This window comes from Capra hircus, chromosome 13 (assembly GCF_001704415.2).
Source record: "Capra hircus breed San Clemente chromosome 13, ASM170441v1, whole genome shotgun sequence".
In the NCBI taxonomy this organism is placed as follows: Eukaryota; Metazoa; Chordata; class Mammalia; order Artiodactyla; family Bovidae; genus Capra; species Capra hircus.
Genome location: NC_030820.1, coordinates 53,846,184 through 53,868,477, shown reverse-complemented (window position 1 = coordinate 53,868,477; position 22,294 = coordinate 53,846,184). Strand labels below are relative to the sequence as shown.

The 22,294-nt window shown below is 45.7% G+C and overlaps 1 protein-coding gene across 2 annotated transcripts; it reads right to left on the bottom strand.

The window, feature by feature from the left end:
- TCFL5 (transcription factor like 5) lies at positions 7–16,915 on the bottom strand. Of its 2 annotated transcripts, none has more exons than XM_005701394.3 (6): positions 16,243–16,915; positions 15,140–15,326; positions 14,699–14,861; positions 11,979–12,225; positions 9,954–10,095; positions 7–791 (listed from the first exon to the last, which is right to left on the bottom strand). In XM_005701394.3, the coding sequence occupies exons 1-6, from the start codon at positions 16,899–16,901 to the stop codon at positions 669–671; spliced, it is 1,521 nt and encodes a 506-aa protein (XP_005701451.3). In that variant the 5' UTR covers positions 16,902–16,915; the 3' UTR covers positions 7–668. The 2 variants fall into 2 exon arrangements, with proteins under 2 accessions (XP_005701451.3, XP_017913064.1); XM_018057575.1 differs by having other exon boundaries at positions 11,979–12,222.

Below are 22,294 nucleotides of genomic sequence, written 5' to 3'. Positions count from 1 at the left end.
AAAAACTCAGTTCCAAACATTACAGTTTATTACACAGAAAGTAATGACTCTATGAAAATGAGGGCACTGAAGCAATACTACTGTGACAATATTTCATTTATGGACAAAAGTACCTTTAAAGGAGGTCTCTGGAAAATTTCCAGCAAAAAGACTTGAAAGAGGACTGCATTTTGCAATACAGTTCGGTGCAGCTGGGAATCATTACAAGGGGAAGTGATAAACGAAAGAAATAAAATTCCCAAACTACTTACAGTTAAGAACAATTTAACTCGTTCTAGTTGCTAACGGGGCATATCTAAAATGTAAATAAAATAAGTAAAAAGCAATGTACCTTTTAAGACTAAAGAAATTACAAAGGATGTTAATTTTTTTAAGTTATCATGTTAAGAAAACATGATGGAATCAGACAGATAATTGAATAATTACTTACTAATTGTCAAGATGTCTTCATCCCCAAAAGGTCTAAGAGGACATTAATGGGTAAGTATTTTGTTCTAGATAAATATTTCTACAAAATGGGCTTTCAAAGTCCACATTAGAGTCCCATGAGCTGAGACACGTCCCTCTCAAGTTAAGACTATCAGAGCGGAAGTCCAGGGTCCAAGGTAATGTTTGCATGTCACAAAGGAGCTGCTGTCTACTGCCCAAGAACCAGTGTTCACATCCAGTCACTTGATCTCCATAGCTGGGCTGCTCTGTAGACTCTCCTGAGCAGGACACGTCACCAGGGAGTCTGGTCTGGTCAACTTTAGCCTTCTGCCAGTTTTACCGCAAAACACACTCTCAAATTCCTAAAATCAAGACATGACCATCAATGTACTGTATGCACAGACATGAAAACTGCTATTTTCAAAAACACAAAAGTTTGACATTAAGAGCTAAACTACATCAAAACATATAGTTACGGTGTCACAAATACATGTCACATCTTGTAAGGGATAAAGACGGGGATTCAAACACTTTCCTTGGTTACCTTTACATGTATTTTTATTTCATTTTCCAATAGATTCTCAAAATGCCAGTCCATATTATAAACCCTTCTGATATTCAAAAAAGCACCCGTATTTTTTATTTTCATTGTGGTAACATAGACATAAACTCTACCATTTTAACCATTTGTAAGTGTGCAATTCAGTAGCATTAAGTATGTTCACACTCTTGTGCAAACCATCACCACTCTGCATTTCCAGAACTTTCCACCACCCCACACAGACTCTGTGTACCATTACGCACCCCTCCTGCCAGGGGCATTTACAGTCTCCACCCCCTTGCTGCTAAGTGCTCAGTACTGGGTATGGCGATGGCCAGACTGAGGTGACTCCCCAGTATCCTACTGGCTGTGGGTCAATTTAATGCCACTCTACCTCTAAATGCTTTAGAAAAGGCCTCAGTTTTAATGGCTGTATCAGTCTCAAGCTCACAAAAGGAGAAGGCGAGTACAAGCAGACAACCTGAGGCTCATAGGCCTCCAGGAAACAAAAGCTACAGGTCTGTGAGATGCAGAAGGCGGGGAAGTCCCACAGGCCACAGCTTGGGCCCGCTCGCCAACATGAAGCTTTGCATGTCGTGAGAACTTAACACTCTATGACAACTTCAGCAGAGAATTTTTCATGTAATATACAATACTGAATAATCTTAATTGGTTTAATATTTCTCCCTGAGATGCCTCAGGAGTCTTCTGGAAAACTCAGAGTCAGCTAGAGAAGGAAACTTATTACAACCTGTTCTCAAAAGCAGCTCAATATTCCAGGAAAACTGTGTTCCCTTAACAGAGAGGGAAAACCACATCGAGTCTTGCACCTCCTTACTTTTAATAGCAAACTTCATTTACTTAATTCATTTCAGTCTAATCTGAGCCCATCTTGACCACATGCAAAACACTTTCCTTAAGGTTCCTTTTCCACAAACCTTCCATCACTTACTGTATCCATATTAATGTGTCCTTTATTTTTGCCCATTCAGAAACAATGAGCTCTGGGACAAAACGATTCTCCCTTTACCCCCTGAACAAAGATATTTCCATTCTTTCTATCTTCCTCTCACTGAGGGTGAATATCCTACTTTCTTTACATGCTGAAATGCTTCCCTTATTACTTTTAGTAGCTTAACTGCATATGTATTACAATTTTAACCCTTAAAAACTTTAATCTCTAGTGAAAACCAAGAAGCAAGTAACTGAACTGTTCTTTACATCAGCATGTTTTGATTGGCAAACTTAAGAACACATTCTGTAACCTCTCAAAGCATATATTTTCCTATAATTTTTCAGTTTAATGTGGTACAGGACATGTGTCTAATAAGCCCAAATAGCTTAAGATTTTTTTTTCCCCTCTCAGAAGACAAAAGGTGAACTTAGACTTGTCCAGCAATCAATGTTCCAGTATTTCATCTTAATGAAATAGACCTTTAATGAAACAGTCATCTTAATGACTTAGACCTTAAATGAATTTCTGTCACACAGCTTAGTTTAGCAAAACTAGTTTCAAGTTACCAAAAATCTGGAAAAACTATAATTATTCCTAAGGAGTTCATCTGAAACCTTTTATCCCATTTATCTCTATTTTATTATTTATGATAATATTATACAGACATTACCCATCCAAAGATCACATAGCTTGTATTACAATACAAAACTTATCAGTTTATAACTATTATCCCATTTTCTATCTCTATTATAAAACCACCCTAAGCTGTATAATAGTAGCAAAACTTAGGTATCCATTAGCAAGCCATCTTTTCCCTAAATCTACAGAGTATTATGGCCAGGCCATATTAAAAGGAAAATCATTTTTTGTACATTTTATTGGTTTGTGACTGAAAGCAGTCCAATTCTGGAGAACGTACCACAAAAGGCTGCATTTGAGAAATGAGCTTGAGTTCCCATGGCTGGTACACACGCAAGACAAATGCAAACACACATACACATAGAACAAGATTCCCGCAGGACAAAAACAAAAGGTGAAGTCCGAGAATTCCCTAAAGGTCCCAAAGGCTTCCTGTTTTAACAAACAAAATGCAAATGAAAAGATAGGAAATCGTGACCACCAGCGTCATGGTAACTCACCCAGCAAACATAAAACTTCATAACAGTTGGGATAAGCTGAATTTACTTGATTTTAAAAAGGCTCTTTCTCTCTTCCCGCTTTGATTTGTAGTTCTACTAATTAACCCACAACTAAAGTCACAGACAATGTGAGTTGTGTCTGCATTTCAAGAACATGCTAAGAGGTATAACTTCAGGGTTTCTCCTAGGAATATTTTGATCTCTGAGGGTCATGATATTGAGAAAATATCTAAGCCAGTTTTCTCTGATAGGCAAAAAAGGACCAGTTTCAGAATTTCAACAGTTTCATCTTAACCAATTTTCCCTAGAGTTTGAATGAAGAATGTTGTGACCATGTGGTGTTTAAAAAAAAAATAACTTTTCTTTTTATAGAAGCATAGTTGAACATTTACCAGTTTTGTAAAATAGACCCTAGACTACAAGATAGAACAGAGCACTGATCACTCACACTTAATTAATCATGGCTAGTATTGTCAAATACCAAGCAAATCAACAAGTCAAGGCAAACCCGTCTCTCAAGGCTCAAGTTCCCTAGTCTCAAAAGAGGGAGTTCCTAACTAGTGGCCATCAGAGACAAAGCCACATGACCAAGCCTTACTTAGTCCAAAAGGGAAAATCCTAATGAATGCTCCTCTACAGCTGAAGTCAACGTGATAGGGAAGAATACTCTGGTGTAACCACACATCAGTTCCATTACTTACCAAAGACGTCTCAACCCGCCAATGTGAGCACCTTGTTTTCCTTTACCAGAAGTGCCATGGGCCAAGGACGCCCAGTCGGTGGCAAGGGCCTGCCCCTGAGAAAAGGTGCTCAGGCATCTGCTGGACAGGAGCCACTTGGGTCACTGAAACTGTCACTGAACCAAATCTGGGCCCACTTGCCCACGCACAGTAAAGCCAATTTACTGACACCAGGGTGTGGTGAAGGAGTACGGTGTTTGCTGCAGGTACCAGACAAGCAGTTCAGATCTTCTGAGCATTAACACTGATCACTGGACAAGCCTAAGTTCACCTTCTTTCATCTTCTTTGAGAAAAAAAAACTAAAGATGCTCGGGCTTATTAGACACACGTCCTGTACCACATTAAATTGAAAAGTTGTAGGAAAACATATGCTTTTAGAGGTTACAGAATGTTTGCGTTTGCCAATCAAAACAGGCTGATGTAAGTGAAATGCAAGCCGCTCAGTCATGTCTGACTCTTTGTGATCCCCATGAACTATACTGTCCATGGAATTCTCCAGGCCAGAATACTGGAGTGGGTAGCCTTTCCCTTTTCCAGGGGATTTTCCCAACCTAGGGATCAAACCCAGGTCTCCTGCATTGCAGGCGGATTCTTTACCAGCTGAGCCACGAGGGAAGCCCAGGAATCCTGAAGTGGGGAGCCTATTCTGTCTCCAGCAGATCTCCCCAACCCAGGAATTGAACTGGGGTCTCCTGTGTTGCAGGCAGATTCTTTACCAACTGAGCTATCAGGGAAGCCCATGCTGATGTAAAGAAACAGTTCAATTACTTGCTTCTTGGTTTTCACTAGAGATTAAAGTTTTTAAGGGTTAAAATTGTAATACATATGTAATTAAGCTTCTAAAAGTAGTAAGGGAAGGATTTCAATGCGTAAAGCAAGTAGGATATACACTGTCAGTGAGAGAAGATATAAAAAAATGGAAATATCTTTGTTCAGGGGGTAAAGGGAGAATAGTTTTGTCCCAGGGCTTCTGGTCTCTGGATGGGAAAAAAATAAAGGACAAACTAACATGGGTACAGAAAGTGATGGAAGGTTTGTGGAAAAAGAATCTTAAGGAAAAAGTTTTGCATGTGGTCAAGATGGGCTCAGATTAGACTGAAATGAATTAAGTACATGAAGTTTGCTATTGAAAGTAAGCTGGTGCAAGACTCAATGTGGTTTTCCCTCTCTGTTAAGGGAACAAAGTTTTCCGGGAATACTGAGCTGCTTTTGATAACAGGTTGTTAAGCTTCCTTCTCTAGCTGACTCTGAGTTTTCCGGAAGACTCCTGAGGCATCTCAGGGAGGAAATATTAAACGAATTGGCATTATTTAGTATGTTAAATTACATGAAAAACATTATACGGAAAAAAATTCTCTGATGTTGTCACAGAGTGTAACTAATCATGACATGTAGTACTGCGCGTGGGTGAGCAGACCCAAGTTTGGTTTAACAATTTTTGGTGACCCAGATGGGATTTCCATTGCATCTGGGTGCCAAAATCTGTTACTGAACAGAATTTGGGTCCCCTCCCTTGCACACAGTGAAGCCAATCTACTGACACCAGGCTGTGGTGAACAAAAGTGCAGCATTTATTGCAGGCGCCAAAACAAGTTCAGGTCATTTGAGCATAAGCCACCCAGACTCCTTGTTTGGCACCTGCAATAAATGTTGCCCCTTTCTTTCACCACAGCCCGGTGTCAGTAGACTGGCTTCACTGTGTGTGGGCGAGTGGACCCAAATTTCATTCAGTGACTTTCAACCTCATCAATTAAAACACAGTAAGGAAAATAGGAAAGGGAGCCATTGCATATTAAAAGACATATCTTTTAACAGCTATGAACCAAATACAATGTTTGGATACTGACTCAAATAAGTCAACTGTAAAACAACAGTTGTGAGCCAGAAAAATCTGGACAGGGACTGAGATTAAGGAAGATGAGGATGATGCAGTTGTGCTTTTAACCAGCACTTTCCTTTTTTAGAGACACATCTGCAAATGAAGTGCTGTGACATCTGGAAACACTTTAAAATAATTTGGTGAGGGTGGGAGGATGGGGATGAATCGGTGAAATGAAGTTAGGCCTGAGGCTGAGCTATGGGACACAGAAGATCATTATTCCAGTCTCTCCATTTTTGTGCGTGTATGCATTTCCATTTTTTGTTTTTGTTTTTTAAAGAACAGTATTCTTACACAATTAAGTCTAGGTTTATATACTTTTATTGTGGTAAAATATATATAACATAAAACTTGCCATTTTTACCATTCATAAGTGTAAAATCCACTGGCTTAAGTACACTCACAAAGTTGTGTAATCATCATCATTATTTCCAGAACTTTCTCATCTTTCCAAACTGAAACTCTGTCCCCATTAAATACTAACTCCCCATCCACCTACCCCAGCCTCTAGTACCATTCTACTTTTTGACTGTATGAATCGGATGACTTCATATAAGTGGACTCATACAGTATTTGTATTTTTGTCTGTCTTTTCTCATTCAGCATCCTATTTCTGAGGTCCATTCATGTTGTGAGGCATGTGTCAGAACTTCATTCTTTTTGTGGCTGAATAGTATTCTATTGGCTGTAGAAACATTCCCCTTATCCATTCTCCTGTTGATTGGATTATCTCCACCACTCGGATTGTTTCCATCTTCTGGTGACCGTGAATAATGTGGCTATGAACACTGGTATACAAGTACCTGTTCAAGTCCCTGATTTTCTACTCTCACGGGTATTTACAATACCCAGAAGTGGTATTGCTGGATTATATGGTAATTCTATGTTTGACTTTTTGAAGAACCACCAGCTGTACCATTTTACATTCTCACCAGCAATCCCAAAGTTTTCTATTTCTCCACATCCTCACAAACACTTGTTATTTTGTTATTTTGCCACACCTATGGGTGGCAAAGACCCAGATGCTGGGAAAGATTGAGGGCAGGTGGAGAAGGGGACGACAGAGGACAAGACGGTTGGATGGCATCACTGACTCAATGGACATGAGTTTGAGCAAGCTCTGGGAGATACTGAAGGACAGGGAAGCCTGGTGTGCTGCAGTCAATGGGGCTGCAAAGAGTTGGACACGACTGAGAGACCGAACACCACCACCACCACTTAATGGGTGTGAACTAGTATCTCATATCCATTAACGTGTTTTTGATCTGCACTTCCCTGATCATTAGTGATGTTGAGCATCTTTTCATGTATTTATTGGCCATTTGCTCATCTTCCTTGGAGAAATGTCTATTCAAGTCCTCTGCCCATTTTTGAATCGTGTCGACTTTTTGCTGCTGGACTATAGTAGATTTACACTTAATTCATGACCACGAAGGGAAGTGTAAGCACTGTGTCTGCTGCCACCGTTCTACCTTCCGAGTCATCTGGAGCTGCTGGAGTACTCCACCTGACCAAGTGGCGACCAAGGTGGCCAGCCTGACCAAGGCCACCTGCCATTTGCAACAACCACCTACGCTCAGAGGCTATAGCTGTACATAAATATACTCTAACTTTTTCCCCAATATTTAAAATATTTTCAGTGGATAATATAAAATGCACCACGGTTTATTTTCTGTATTCTGACACCCCAAGCTGAAATATAAAATATTTGTCTATATTTGAGAAGGTAGAGTTTACCTTTGAGAATAACTAAACAGAAGTCATCATTTCTCAGATGTAAGAAAGTTCTTCAAGAGATTTTCTAAACAACCTTCACACAATGAGCCGACTACTTCTGGGTAGCCATCTTTATTCTCAATAGTTCTGCCGGAAGTAGAGTTCGGGTATAGCTCAATCCAGACTCTCACACAGCCCCTGGGTCTTGACTCATGGGGACTTGGAGGGACAGTGAGAGAGGAGACAAGTGGACCTCTCCTGCCCTCGAGTGTACCAAAGGTAAACCAGCACTCTGGCTGGCTCAGCTAGCATCTATTTTAACAAAACCTGATTGAAACAACTGAGTTCTAAGGGATTTTTACAACTCATCAGACAACTTGAAATGATACCTAATCAAACTTGATATTCACATTACATTTGTAAGTAGGAGAATGCCAATGACAAAATCTGTATTTTTAGTAGGAAAAAGAAAGATTGTTACAGTTACACGTCAAGAAATTATATCAGGAAGTTAGGAAGAGGAAGAAAACTGGTGTCATCCATAGACAGAGAGGAGAGAATTAAAGACAAAAGGTTAATGAAATCAAGAGGGGTGACAAACCTCAGGGCCCAGGTGGGAGGGGGTGCCCCAACACTCAGCTGCGTGAGAGACCCAAGGAGACAGGACAGGTGAATCACAGTGGGAAATGCCACAAGGGCTCTTGGAACAACAGGTATGACAGACAAGAGAGGACCTTAAATAGTTTAAGAAAGACCTGAACCATATTTCGTAACCTTGACCTAATAAACATACAGAATTCACCAAACAGAGAATGCATGTACTTTCCAAATAAACACAGAATTTTTAAAAATTTGACTACATAAGCGGTTACAATGGAAGTCTCTGCAAGCTGTTAAAAACTGCCATCTTTACAGATCAGAATGTGAGAAATAGGATAGATAAAACAGACAAAATACTATTCTTAAAAAGCAGAGTCTTGGACTTCCCTGGTGATCCAGAAAGGGCTGTGGGATGAGATGTATACTGAAATAATCTTGGCAAATTACTTAAGACTTTTATGTATTTTACCTTAAAGAACAAAAATGTTAATGTAAGTGTGAGGGGGGATGTCACTAAGGAAACAGTAACGACACAAAGGTTTAGGATTTTCCAGTCTAATTCTCCCCAAAATTGCTACTGATATTACTTCAGCCTGTTTTTTGATGGGGCCTGTAATCCGACACAGAAATAATTTACAAACTCAATGTAATTAAATTTCAGAAATGTTCAGGAAACCTAATACACACAAACATTAATATGTTTTAAACTATTTAATCTTTGAATATAGAGACAGTTAAGTTCTTTTGGTTGTTGTAAACACTATCATCATATCTGAATCAATCATATGAATAATAATTCACCATTTACAAGGTACACAGAGCCAACCATTAAATTCATTTTTTAAACATAAAAGCTTTATTTTATTACAATAAACCAAGTATATTGCTAAAAAATAATGTTAAAAAAATAACCAGAATAACCACATTATAAATAACCATAAATAATCCAATTAGCACAAATCTAAAAGGCAATTAGAAATATACAATGAAAATAAGGAACTTGATGAAATTACAAAACTCACAAGATGGAAATGCACATGGGCACAGGAGAGGAAATGGAGAAGACAAACTCTCAGCACTCAGCCTGAAAGGCTGGCTGGGGGCGGGGCATGCTCAGGCCCCCAGGATCTAGAAATGGTTCCCTGTTTATTACACCAATGTCAGCTCAGTTCTCTTATTAGACTTATGCTCGGTCAACAGCAGCACGACAGCTGGGACCAGGAGCAAAACCAGGGCGCTCTCCACTAACCACTTGCCCCTACCTCAAGTTCTGAGGCAGGTACTTGGACCCAAGGTCCCCCGAGGCAGAGCACAGGAGGCACTGCCAGGCACATTCTCTCATTTGAAACCCCACTAACATCCAGCATTAGGTCCCACCAGGAGCCACGCTGGCTCGCAAGGTATCAATGGCTCCTCAGCCCCAACAGACAGGGTCAAGGTTGAGGCACTCGCTGTACCAAGAAACTGAGATGCTTGCCGCAGGCCCCCGCATAGTCCTCCATCACCCAGGGTCTCTCTGCTCTGCCTTCTCAACACGTTTGATAACCAGACTGTTTGATTATTTTTGACACTGAATTGCCTTTTTGTTTCTATTTGTGCTTTATCTCTTTCACAACAATTTCTGAGGGCAAAAATTCACACCCTACAGGCCTGTCTCTGAAACCCCATTGAGCCCCCAAACAATTCACTGTACAGAGCGGGTGTCTCCTTGCTAGCTGACAACTGACAATGCAGGCTTACGCTCTGCGGTTAGTGGACAAACCCAGGCTGTGCTTTGTACTTTGATAATAGATAATTCCATCATTAACAAGCAGGGCATTACTCACTCTGGGCTCAGTATCTGATGTTAAAGTCCAGGAAACAAAGGACAGTTTGGGACATCTTCGAGGAAAAGTATAAATAGCAATACTGATCCATTTACAGGATTGAAAGTCTCCTGGCCTAGATACTAACCTTTTTAAGAGAATCTCCATGCCTTTCCTGAATATATTTCAGGAATGCTGTGGTCCATTGCAGAGTCGTGGCCTTATCGGTCTCAGCATTGCAGAACGGGACTAAAAGGTTCAACTCGTCACAGCAAATGCGGATTCTGCGCCTATGGTCAAAACCCAAATTAATAACATCGAAAAGCTGATGCAGAACAAGGGAATAAAATGAATACCTAACTTCCTCAAGGAATTAGCTCCCAGCTCAGCCACTGAGAACTACGAGCAGCTCCTCTCCCACTAGGATCCCCTCTGCAGCACCAGGCCCCCTTGGGGGCCAACTTAGCCTTGTCATGCTCCCTGGAGAGTCTCTCCTCTTTACTTCTCCTGGGGTACATGCAAGGGCCAGCTCCAAGCCTCTAGAGCAAGGATGGACCCAAAGCCCCAAAACCAGAAGCAAAACTGTGTATGTGCTTCTTCTGGGCAGAATGTTCTTTCACTCAACACGCCTTCACCTGCCTGCTAGGTGCCAAGGAGCTCACACAAGCTAGGTTTCACAGCACTCATTCTTCAAGGGGTCCCAGTTCATTTAGGACACAGACTACCAGCCTGTTAATGTCCCCAAACCTGGTCTTTTTAGAGATGATTTACATTACTGGAGCCTCACTCTTAGACTATTTTTAACATTCACGAATTACATTCAGTGCTACACGAGCTGATGTGGAACACCTTATACAATATGGCCCTTGTTGCTCATCTTCCCATGTGTACACTCAGAATGTAAGAGAAACTTTGTAAGGTAGTAACAGTGGGAATTCACTAGATGCTCTGTAACCACAGGCACCAGGCCCAACATCTCAGCTTGTTTGATGCTGGCGTCCCATTTCAAACACCTATTTCATACATGAGGAACTTAGGAGGAGATGAGAAGAACAAGAAGAAGGTTGTTAAACTAGGAAATGGCAGAGGAAGAATTCAAACCTTCACTGTCAACAGGTAGTAGTAAGTAAAAGGCTTTTTGTCAGATGGTAGGTACTCAGTATATGTTTATTAAATACATGTCAGAGTGGGAACAATGCCCATTATAATTCACGGTGAGTTTAGTTACGTGTGGACGCATATTTAGGGAAGGTGTCTAGCTGCCTAGCTTTAATATTTCCCTTTAAAAGAAATAAATTGCCTTAGTCCAACACTGTAGGTTCAGAGATGAATATATGTCTTGCTCAGTGCTCTAGTTCTTGAGCCTAAAACAGAAACTGGTATAGAACTCAACAAATGACTAAGGTAATTATATGTGAGGGAATCATCTTGTAAAAACCCAGCTGCAATGGAAAATGTAACCACCTTTGGATCTATACAAAACAGCACAAATAAAATCAACAGATAAAAACAACTCACATAAGCTGTAACCTCCTCCTTCTCCAACATTCTTAGAAGAACCCAACAAAACTGAGTGACTCAGTGACCAGTAACCCTGGCCGGCACCTTGAAACTCAGATTTGGGGGATCCCACCACCACCAGTCACCACCCCGTGACTAAGCCGTGGGTGCAAACAACACGGCTTATGTAAAATACCAGCTTTCCTTCCGGCGGTCTGGGATCTGGCTGCGGCCGATAAGGAAGGCCCCCACAGTCAGCTCCCTATAGTAGGATCCCAGGGCCCCGAGTCTCTCAACCACTCTCCTGGCTGGGGACACACTCCCATGGCTTGGGGCTGACAGGCATCCTGAGTGGCTCCACTGGGGGGGGTTCTTGGGAGCTGGTGCCTGGTCCCCTGGCCGTCTCCCCACACACCTCTGCTGGCTCTGCTGGGTTCTTTGTCCAAAATAGACCAGAGCCACGAGTGTTCCCAGTGAATCATCAAGCCTGGGGGTCGTCGTGAGTACTCCCACCTCACAAAACACAGTGGCCGCTGACTCCTGCTGGCTCTCTCTCCCTTTGAATACAGAGATGGCTACACCCCCGTTCTCTACAACAGGCTGCCTGCCACCAGCACTGCCCGCCACCTGCCTGGCATCTGGGGCGCCCATGCTACCGGCGCTCGGGCCTTACCTCCGGTCTCTTTCCATGCGGTTGTGTCTCTCCCTGCGTTGGGACCGGCCCCCCTGCGGCCCGCTCTGGGTCTGCTCACCAAGGGCGGCCTGGGATGGCTCTGCTGACTGCCAAGCCCCCTGCGCCACCGTGGGGCCTTCGCCCACGTTCTGAATCTCTCCAAGGGCTCTTCGTTCTACATTTGTGTCCAACTGACGTATCCTACTCCGATTCCTCTTATTTATGGCTTGTTTACATAGCGCTTCTTCTTTGCAAAAGAAGGAAAAAGTGGTATTTTAATTTTTCAGTTCTTCTTAACTTACCCTCGTAAATGCTGAATATATTTTTCAGTATTTTCAATCCAAGATGTAAACATGAATGGGTAAGGAGCACACAGAACCGAACAGGAAGCCTCAGAAATTCCACAGGGGCAGCTGGCACAGAGCTCCAGGTTTCAAACTATAAAACTGAACATAAACCAAATTAAAATACACTGAGTATTATGTGATCAACAGAGCTTGTTAAAGGTCTCTCCTTTAAATCAAGAGGCATTTTAACTGTCATCTCTGAATACAGAAACCAAGAAGCTGTTTGATTTTCCGGATATTCAGGATGGAATCTGGGGTTTCTTTTTAACCCAGAAATATTTTCTCCAGAAGATTTTCTTGATATGCAATTATTCTAAAATGACAACTGATACTATAGCTGCAGTGCTCAGAAGAGGACAAAACCTAAGTGGTTTAGGGTTAAACATGCCCTTGCCTTACAAATGAGACTCCTTCCCCCTACAAAACCAGTAATCACATCACAGCTGTGACTTGTGCTACAGAAACCTGTCAATTTCCCATCAAACAAGGGTCTAACTAATACAAGTGGTGATGAGCATTCCCAAGGTGCCATACAAAGCCAAATCTTCTACAGTGACAGAATTGCTGAACACAAATTTCAGAATAGGGATAACTTTTAAAAAGACACAGAGGGGAATTCACAAGTATTGGTGATGCTTTATTTCTTAAGCTGAATAGTCAGTACAGGCACTATTTTAATATTAACCTTTGTACCTTACAAATGTTAACGTATACTTTCACATACAACGTCACAATGACCAGGAAAAATTAATCACTGCTGTGGGAGAAAGCAGGAGCACTCCATCACTATCCTGTCTCCATCAGCTCTCAGAAAGCACATTGTGTGAGCTGTGTTATTGTTGGATAACTTGAAAAAGAATGCTTCCCAGGAAAAATGGATTGAGAGTTAATGTCAGAGGTAAGCAAAGTTTGTCTTCAGCAGTTTCTTTATGTCTAAAATTTTCTGAATCACCTTATGGCCTCTTGCTCCCAACTCAATCCTTTGCCCATCTGCAGACTGTCCCCACCAGGGCTTCCCAGGTGGTGCTACTGGTAAAGTATCCGCCTGCAATGCAGGAGACGTGGGTTCGATCCCTGGGTCAGGAAGATACCCTAGAGAAGGAAATGGCAACCTGCTCCAGTATTCTTGTCTGGGAAATCCCATGGACAGAGGAGCCTGATGGACTACAGTCCATGGAGTCGCAAAGAGTCGGACATGACTGAGCAACTAAACCACCACCACTCAGTTCAGTTGCTCAGTCGCTCCGGCTCTTCGAGACCCCATGAATTGCAGCACGCCAGGCCTCCCTGTCCTACACCAACTCCCGGAGTTCACTCAAACTCACGTCCATCGAGTCGGTGATGCCATCCAGCCATCTCATCCTCTGTTCTCCCCTTCTCCTCCTGCCCCCAATCCCTCCCAGCATCAGAGTCTTTTCCAATGAGTCAACTCTTCGCGTGAGGTGGCCAAAGTATTGGAGTTTCAGCTTTAGCATCATTCCTTTCAAAGAACACCCAGGACTGATCTCATTTAGAATGGACTGGTTGGATCTCCTTGCAGTCCAAGGGACTCTCACGAGTCTTCTCCAACACCACAGTTCAATAGCATCAGTTCTTCGGCACTCAGCTTTCTTCACAGTCCAACTCTCACATCCATACATGACCACAGGAAAAACCATAGCCTTGACTAGACAGACCTTGTTGGCAAAGTAATATCTCTGCTTTTTAATATGCTGTCTAGGTTGGTCATAAGTTTCCTTCCAAAGAGTAAGCATCTTTTAATTTCATGGCTGCAATCACCATCTTTGGTGATTTTGGAGCCCCCAAAAAATAAAGTCTGACACTGTTTCCACTGTTTCCCCATCTATTTCCCATGAAGTGATGGGACCGGATGCCATGATCTTAATTTTCTGAATGTTGAGCTTTAAGCCAACTTTTTCACTCTCCTCTTTCACTTTCATCAAGAAGCTTTTTAGTTCCTCTTCCCCTAAAATCTCTGAGCAGATTTCAGACTCATGCCTCATTCATGAAGCATGAAATTTAAAAAAAAAAGAAACTTTACATCTGTCAGCAACTTGAAGGTAACGAAAAATGTACATAAGTCTATCATTTTTCTGTTTAAAGAGGTTACTGTTAAGAAAAACCAGCCTCTAAACTGAATATTTCCAGGCCAAGTATAAACTCAATGTTCAAAATTGGTATGAATGTTCAAAGTGAGGTGACTAAAGCAGAGGGAGGAAAGGGTTCCTAAAATGCAAGCAGACTTCCAAGATTATTTCATTTATAAACCACCTCCCCCTTCTCCCACCCATGGCCAAACAAACCCGCCCAACATCAAGGGCAAAACTCAGGCAGGAAGAGAAAGCATCTGCCAGCTTCTGCCTTATCACTTACCTCCTACTTTAATCCAAACCTGCTCAGGCAAAGCTTTGTTTCTACTACCCAAAGTCTGCTTAGTGGATTCAATTTCTTGCTGATAACAGAAAGAAAATGCTCTTGGCAATCCAATATCCTGATGCTTGGCAGTTTCGAGTATAGAACATGAGTTACTAGAAGTCTGGAGAAAATGAAGCAATAAGAACTTTATCAACATGCGACAATCTCCTCTCTACGCACAAATAAAATGCACTTTAACAGAAATAACACCAAAACTATTCATATGAACTTGAAGAACTTTTAAGCATTTTTAAGTATCCCTGAACCACATAAATACTCTCAATTTTAAAATGTTATTGAGCTTAATGAAAGGGAAAAAAAAAATCCTTGGGACCTAACTAAAATACAACTTATCCTTTTAATACAAAAGAGCAAAGCTTTACAAATTATTTTCCCTACCTGTGTCTGTGAAATATTAGAATTTCCACTAGTAGAGCAAGCATTTGTAGTAAACAGAGGGTATGTAAATTGCAAAGCAGTAGTTGCAGCAGTAGTTTTATTTTTCACTAATGTTGTACATTTGTTTTGTTGTTGATGAAGAGGAACATTCATTAGTTCGGATGGATGGCGAATAAGAGTAACCAAACTGCCAAGACAAAAGAAACCCAGAAACACGTGAAGTGTGTGTGGCAGGTAAGTTTCCTGAAACACCACAATCACTTACTATCACACTCCCGTGGTTAACATTAGATTTTCTAGATAACAGATTCTAATCTGTTACCATGAAAGGCCCCCTCATCATGGAAATCTCTATAAAACAATTATCCACTAGTGTTGCAGGGGACAAGTTCAAACTATCTTCTTCACAATGCAAGGTGAAGCTGTGTGTCATCTTTCAGTTACAACTCCCTTCCCATCCCACTTCTGACACCAATCTCTGGTGGGTTTTTGTTTGTTTGTTTTTGCCATCCTCCAACATCTGACGACTATGGGCAAAATGGGGGGAAAACTACAGGGTGGGGACAGTCAGAAAACTGAGGAGACACCCCAGCAGACAGGCTACTCCCCTCCAGTAGTGGCTGGGAGAGTGTCTGTGAGCTGGCAGTCTGGCTGAAGGATGAAGCTGCTTCTCACTCAAAGCCTCACAACATGACCTCTCTCCTTCCACCGGCACAGCCTAAGCCTGAGTCAATGCAAGGGGAAGCCGAGGCCTCTCCTGACATTAGGTAGGCGATCTGGGGAAAAAGCCTTGATCCTCAGGAGCATCTGTGCACTTAACTCATCTCTCTTCCACGTGCAGATGCAGAGTGTACACCATAAAGGAAATGCTATGGGGTGTGTACGCAAGACCTGCTCACTCTGCCTGCACAGAGCACACAATGTCTCAGGTCGGGCCCAGGCCCTCTGTGGCCTGCTCCCTGTTATGATGCAAGCTGCACGGAGGCCGCTGGCCTCTGCATGTGACCCTGGTCTACACCCAGACCGAGGCTGGTGCTTCTCTGCACCGGGCCCTGGTCTACACCCGCACCCGGCAGGGCCCGCTCCCCGGGGGATGCACCCACTTGTTGAGCGCCACGCCGGGCTCCGCGGCCTCCGCGCCGCGCGGGGCGGGCGGGGTTTCGGCAGGGATGCTGTTGAAGCGGTCCTCCAGGCGGACGCGCACCGCCGACTTGGCCCGCGCCTCCGGCGCGCCCTCCGCGTTCTCCTTGCCGGCGCCGTCGGGCGCCTTGGGCCGGGGTGCGCCCGGGCCCGGGCCGTCGGCGCCCGGCGTCTTCTCGGCGGCGGGAGCCGCGCCCGCCTCGCTCAGCAGCATCATGCGCAGCTCCTGGAAGTCGATGTGGCCCAGGCACTGGTTGGCGCCTGCGAAGCCGCCGTCGGTCAGCGTGGGCGGGCACAGCACCGGGTACACAGGCGGCGCGCCCCCCGCCGCCGCGGCTGCCGCGCCCCCCGCCGCTGCGAAGCCTCCCGCCGCCGCGCCGGGCGCTGCCGCCGCCAGAAAGGCCGAGTTGAGGCGCGTCTCGAGCTCGCCGTCGGCCGCCGCCGCCTCCATGTGCGAGTAGAGGATGTGCTGCAGTTGCGTGTACTCGATCTCCGTCATCTCCACCAGGCTCAGGTCGGTGGTCGTGAAGCTCAGCCCCGCCTCGCCCAGAGCCGCGTCCGCGCCCTCGGGGCCCGCCGGCCCGCCCGCCTGCGGCGGCTCCCGCGGCCCGGGGCCCGACATGCCGGCGCCAACGGCGGGGGGCGCGCGGGCGGGCCGGCGGGGCCAGGCCGGGCGGGCGGGAGCGCGGAAACCGCCGGCCGCAGCGCGCCTGCGCCGCCTGCCAGCAACGGCAGCCCCTCCCGGGCGCGGCCCCGCCCCGGCCCCGCGGCCCCGCCCCGCGGCCCGGCCGGGCCAACCGCCCGCCCCGCCCCGCCCCTGCCACGGCTCCACCTCCCGGGCTGCGCGCGCAGGTAGAGGGCGCGAAGGGGGCGGGGCGGAGCCGCCGGGGTCCGCGCGTCCGCGAGTCGAGACCACTGTCGTCCAGTGTCGCGGGAGCAGACTACTCGGGGCGTTGCCGGGTATCGGGGCGCAGGTCACTCTCCAAGCAACGCACCTCCTCGAGTTCACGGATCCACGGGGTGCTGTGCGGGTAGCCCCTTCTCGGGACACGAGGGTTCCGTGCGACCGAACAGCAAACAGGTGAGACAGCAGCCCAAAGTACAGATGTGACGAGGCAGTCTGTGCCTAGGTGAAAACTCAGTCAGGTAGATAAATACACGCGGTGCCCGGTTTCGTCCTAGAACAGGCAGCACTCCTGTAATCAATGCACGCCGCAAATACTGGCCAGTGGTAAGTGTGGTGCACATGCCACATAGGTTCATCCTTTTAAAGTGTGCCCTTCGGGGGCAGTGTATTCACATCCCATCATCACAGTCAGGTTCAGAACATTTTCACCCCAAAGAACCCCATACCCATTAGCACTCCCTACCCACTAACCTCCTTTCTGTCCTTGTGGGTTTGCTAACCCTGGGGCTGTCCTCTAAGGTGTAGGTACTGTGTCCACCTCTCAGCCATGCCGCCACCTCACCCAGCCTGTGCCTGAAGTCAGTTTTCTTCCACCAGGCTGTCAATGTTGTGCTCATTCCATCAGAGCTCAGATGGCTCTCTTTGGAGTGCCATTCATTTCTTCTGTAGTATCTCTTCTTCCGACAATATAAGATGGTCCTATGCATTTGCTTTGATAGTTTGCCTTTTTTTTCCCCCACTTAGTATGTCCCCAGTAGGGAAATGATGAACCACTTGCTCAATAAAAGATATCAGGACATCTGATTAATCATATAGAGAAAAAAATTAAGAGTGCTTTCCCCCACACCAGCATAATAATTAGTTTCAGATCATTGAAATACATAATTATATAACCAATAAGTATACAGGATGATATCAATAAAATATTTGAGACTATTCTAAGCATGACACCAACACAGACCATAATGTGCACAGACTTGCCCTGGCGATCTTGTTTAAAAGCAAATTCTAATTCAGCAGGCCTGGGTAGGTCCCAGAATGCCCCCTTTCTGGGGAGCCCCCAGCTGATGTGTGTGCTTCTGATCAGTGGACCCCACTCTGAGTAGCAGAATCACAGACTACGCGGAAATTTACAGTGTTTAAAAGAGAAAATAAAGATTATATTCAACTTGGCTTTTCATTTACCAGAAATAAAGATCGCTGGCACCTGCAGTGTTTTTTGTGTTTCTTGGTTTGCATGGATTCCTTGCAAATAGCAGTTTCTGAGCCTTCTTTTATTTAGATATGAAACATGAGAATGATCTGGCTTTAGTGAAGCTTATTTTATAAATCAAATGTGAAGAAAATGTCAAACATGCTTTCTTCAGACTCTAAATGTGGCTCCCAACAGTTCTGGTCTAGCCCTCCGGGGCATCCCTCCTTAGCTAAGGAGTCAGGCAGGAGCCTGGGGAAGCAGGTCAGGGTAGGACAAAGCCCACCCTCAACACTTGGCTCCCTTGAGCCAAAAGTAGGCCCCTGTCCCAAACATGCCAAAAAAAAAAAAAAGTAAACAGCATCGTGGAGCGGTGCAAAAGGCTGCCTTTTGAGGCCAGGAGAGGCTGCCCTGTGGCCAGGCTGTCCTATAGGGGAGACCTGCGCAGCCAGCTGGGCCACGTTCCTAGCAGCCCCTCTCCTGTGTGTTCATGGTCAGGGGGTCAGCAGAGACAGTTCTGCATGAGATCTGGAGGCTGGAAGAGGAGCTACAGCCTCAGATTTTTCTACTCAGAGGGGCCACACGTGTGGCGATCCCTCTTGGGGACAGCAGCTCCACCCGCTGTTCCACCTCCTAGGGGCCCACGCAGCCTCTCTCGAGCCCAGTGTACCTCTAAGGCTTACAACACAGTGCCCAGCTTCTCAGGACAGACCATCAAGGCTGGGTGTGCAGAGAAATGTAGGAGAGGGGCCGGTCCTTCCTCAGGGAACCTGACCTGTCCTCACTCGTTCTCCACACCCTTCCCTCAGCCAGTCATCTATCCAGCTCCCACAGCCAATCTAAGCCTGCAGACCCAGCCCAGATATGTCGCCCTGTCCCTGTCTTGTCTGTCTTTCCCTCTCTCCCTCCCTGTCTCCCCCTGACCCAGATAACGAAGCGACAGTGAAAGCCACAGCTCCAAGTCTGCATGTTGTGTGCTGTGCGTCTTGTTGCTGTGACTTGTGGGTTTCATTCACTCCTTGAGGAGTAAAATGATCGGAGAAATCTTTGTTAGAGACGTGATTTTAATCAGCTGCTTAGGAGAATTTGCAGAGTCTGACAGGACTGAGCAACTAGCACAGCACAGAGCCCTGAGTAATATTTGTTGTCACATGACCTGGGCCTGTGATGTGTGTTCCTTGAAGCAACTTGGGAGAAATTGATTTTTGTGACCAATTACTAAATATTTGCAAAAATTAATTGTTAAGTATTTAATTTTGTGTTTAAGTGTTTGATACTATCTTTAAATATTTCTAAAAATACTGTTTAATAGATTGATAGGAGTAAGAAATAGGACACGGAACAAAATACAAGTTGCCCTCTGCTTTCTCAAAGGTTCCTCATCTGTTAAAGTATCAATAAATTACACACACAAGGAAAGAAACCAAAGGAAAATTTAAAGCCACTAACTTGGACTTCGAAGGAAATGAAAAGTGTCAGCCTGCCAGGTCAAGAGACCAACAGTTCCATGACAATGGGCAGGTAGCCTGCAGGAGTCAGACCAGCAGAGGCAGGGAGAGGGCTGAGGCTATAGTTAAAAAGTAAAGTGAAGTCACTCAGTCGTGTCTGACTCTGTGACCCCATGGACTGTAGCCTACCAGCCTCCTCTGTCCATGGGATTTTCCAGGCAAGAGCACTGGAGTGGGTTGCCATTTCCTTCTCCAGGGGATCTTCCCAACCCAGGGATTGAACCCAGGTCTCCTGCATTGCAGGCAGACGCTTTACTGTCTGAGCCACCAGCAAAGTCAAGAGGGAAGCCACTAGGGAGGCTATAGTTAAAAACTGCCAAATCACAACACATTAAAAGCAGCCTGAGGTGGACCCGCGCTGGAGAGAATTGGCCCTGGATGTCCAGGGCTCGGTGGAGAGATTTCAGAACAGTCTGGAAAAGGTTCAATGGAGCAGGATGCCAGAGCCGTGGCCATGCTGGGGTGTCCTGACCCGGCTGACCACGTGGTGAAGAGAAGGAAGCCGCAAAGGGACCCAAGCCTTCTCTCCCTCGCTCCCACCCCCTCCTCCTTCCCACTCTGTGTTCTTTAAACAAAAGGAAAGTGTTCCTTTACTACTTACATGATGACAGATGTCTATGGGTAGCCAGTCCATCATCACAGATGAAAGGATGCACGTGGTCCAGGGGAGAGGTATGACCTCGGCTGAGCTGCCTTTCAGGCTTGCGCTGCTTTCTTTTTGTGCCTGACATGCAATGTGTGTGTGTGTGTGTCCATGTGCATGTGTGTACAGGCAGGAGCTGGGTCTCACCCAGCAGTTGCCAGCCCAGCACAGTCTCCCTGTGCGTCTGGGTGTCACTCACAGTCAAGGTCATGAGAGCAAACAGCCTCCAGAGCTGCCATGGGACAGGACCCCTTGTCCCCTGAATGCCTCCGCCCTGCTGTCATGGCCACCACCCTGCCCTGTCTGCCTCCTGTCCCCTCTGGCGTGTCCTGAGCAGAGTCCTGCAGCTGATGGCCTTGGCCTGGGGCCACTCTCTCACTGGATGCATGTGGCTCCCCCTGGCAGTTGGGCCTCAATCCACCCTTACGTTGGCTAAAGGGCACCTGGGTGGTTTTCTGGTTTGGGCGATCATGAATATGTATCACTAAAAATATTCAGGTTCTCGCACCCTTGGGGTGACATTGCCCCCCTGGGAGCACATGCTTTGGGGTGAATGTAGAGGGGCGTGGCTGGTTTTCATGGACTTCAGTGACAAGTCACTGGTTGGAAACTGGCAGCTCTTCTCTGGGGGTGCTGCCTTCCCTCTACACTGTCCTGCATCCTCGCCAGCACTTGCCACTATCAGCTTTCTGGCTCACGCTGTGTAACTTTCCTGGGGCGGTGTCCATGGCAGCTGAATTCCTCTTCTTTTTACTGATACCCTGATTACTCTGTTGCAGCCAGGGGTGGCTGTGCGCCCACCTAGCCAATGAGATCAAACCAGACATTTTAAAGGGGTGATGCTGGCTTCCTCCTACAATAGTGAAGGGATGATGTGATGGTTCCAAAGGCAGCCTTCTTGCAAACAGGAGGACAAGAGTCATGAGCAGTGGATGGCAGCATGGGGGACCCTCAGTGACATCATAAGACAGTCAACCTGCCAGGGCTACCTGTCCCCCACCTTCATGTGTTGCTCAAAGATGCAAAAATCTCTGTACCTCCTTGGTGATCCCTGCCTGAACACCAGAAACACGGGTACAGGAAAAGGAGGCCAGAAACACTGCAAGGAACACGTACCTCTAGACGGCGGCACCTGGGGAATCTTGGTTGCCCTGGGACACCTCTCATTGCTCCCATTTCGTGAACATGTGGGACCCCACATATCTCCAGGGAGCACACATTCTCTGGGAAGGAGAAGCTTGAAGTCTTGTGAACAATGTGAAAAAATGAAAATGAGGCTTTCGATGAATACTTGATGTCTTTGGGAATCACCCAGGTTATAAGTGAAAAAAGATACAAGAATGTACGGAATCCCAATTATGTAAAAGGAAAATGGAGGGAAAATACATTAAGGGAAAAGGCACACAGCCAATGACCTGTTGGGTAGGAAGGTGTGGGTGGTCTCAGTGGGTCTCCCCTTTCTTAAGTGTCTGATGGGAAGCAGGCTTCACAATCATTCAAAACCTGGAGCTCAAGCCTCACCTCGAGGGACCTGGGTTGCGGCTGGGGCTCGTACCCCAGGGCACCTGCTTCCCCCAGCCCTGCCCAGCGTCTGTCCTGCAGCACTTGGGCTCTTCTCTCTGGCAGGACTCGCCAAGGTCAGGCTAGCACCATGGGTTCTCCACAGATGAGCAGCCTTCTTCCTGGGCCATTGTGGGTCAGCAGGCCTGATGCGTTTCCAAGATGGCAGTGGTGGCAGTGGCCCCAAGCTGGGGTCCCTGCACTC

Bases quoted from the DNA above. Each gene is read 5' to 3' on its own strand.
- TCFL5 (XM_005701394.3), bottom strand. From the start codon at position 16,901: ATGTCGGGCCCCGGGCCGCGGGAGCCGCCGCAGGCGGGCGGGCCGGCG. The intron at 15,327-16,242 runs GTGGGTGCATCC...TTGTCTTGGCAG, and splicing joins CCCGGCGTGGCGCTCAACAA to TTTGGTTACTCTTATTCGCC. The intron at 10,096-11,978 runs GTAAGGCCCGAG...TTTTGACCATAG, and splicing joins CGCATGGAAAGAGACCGGAG to GCGCAGAATCCGCATTTGCT.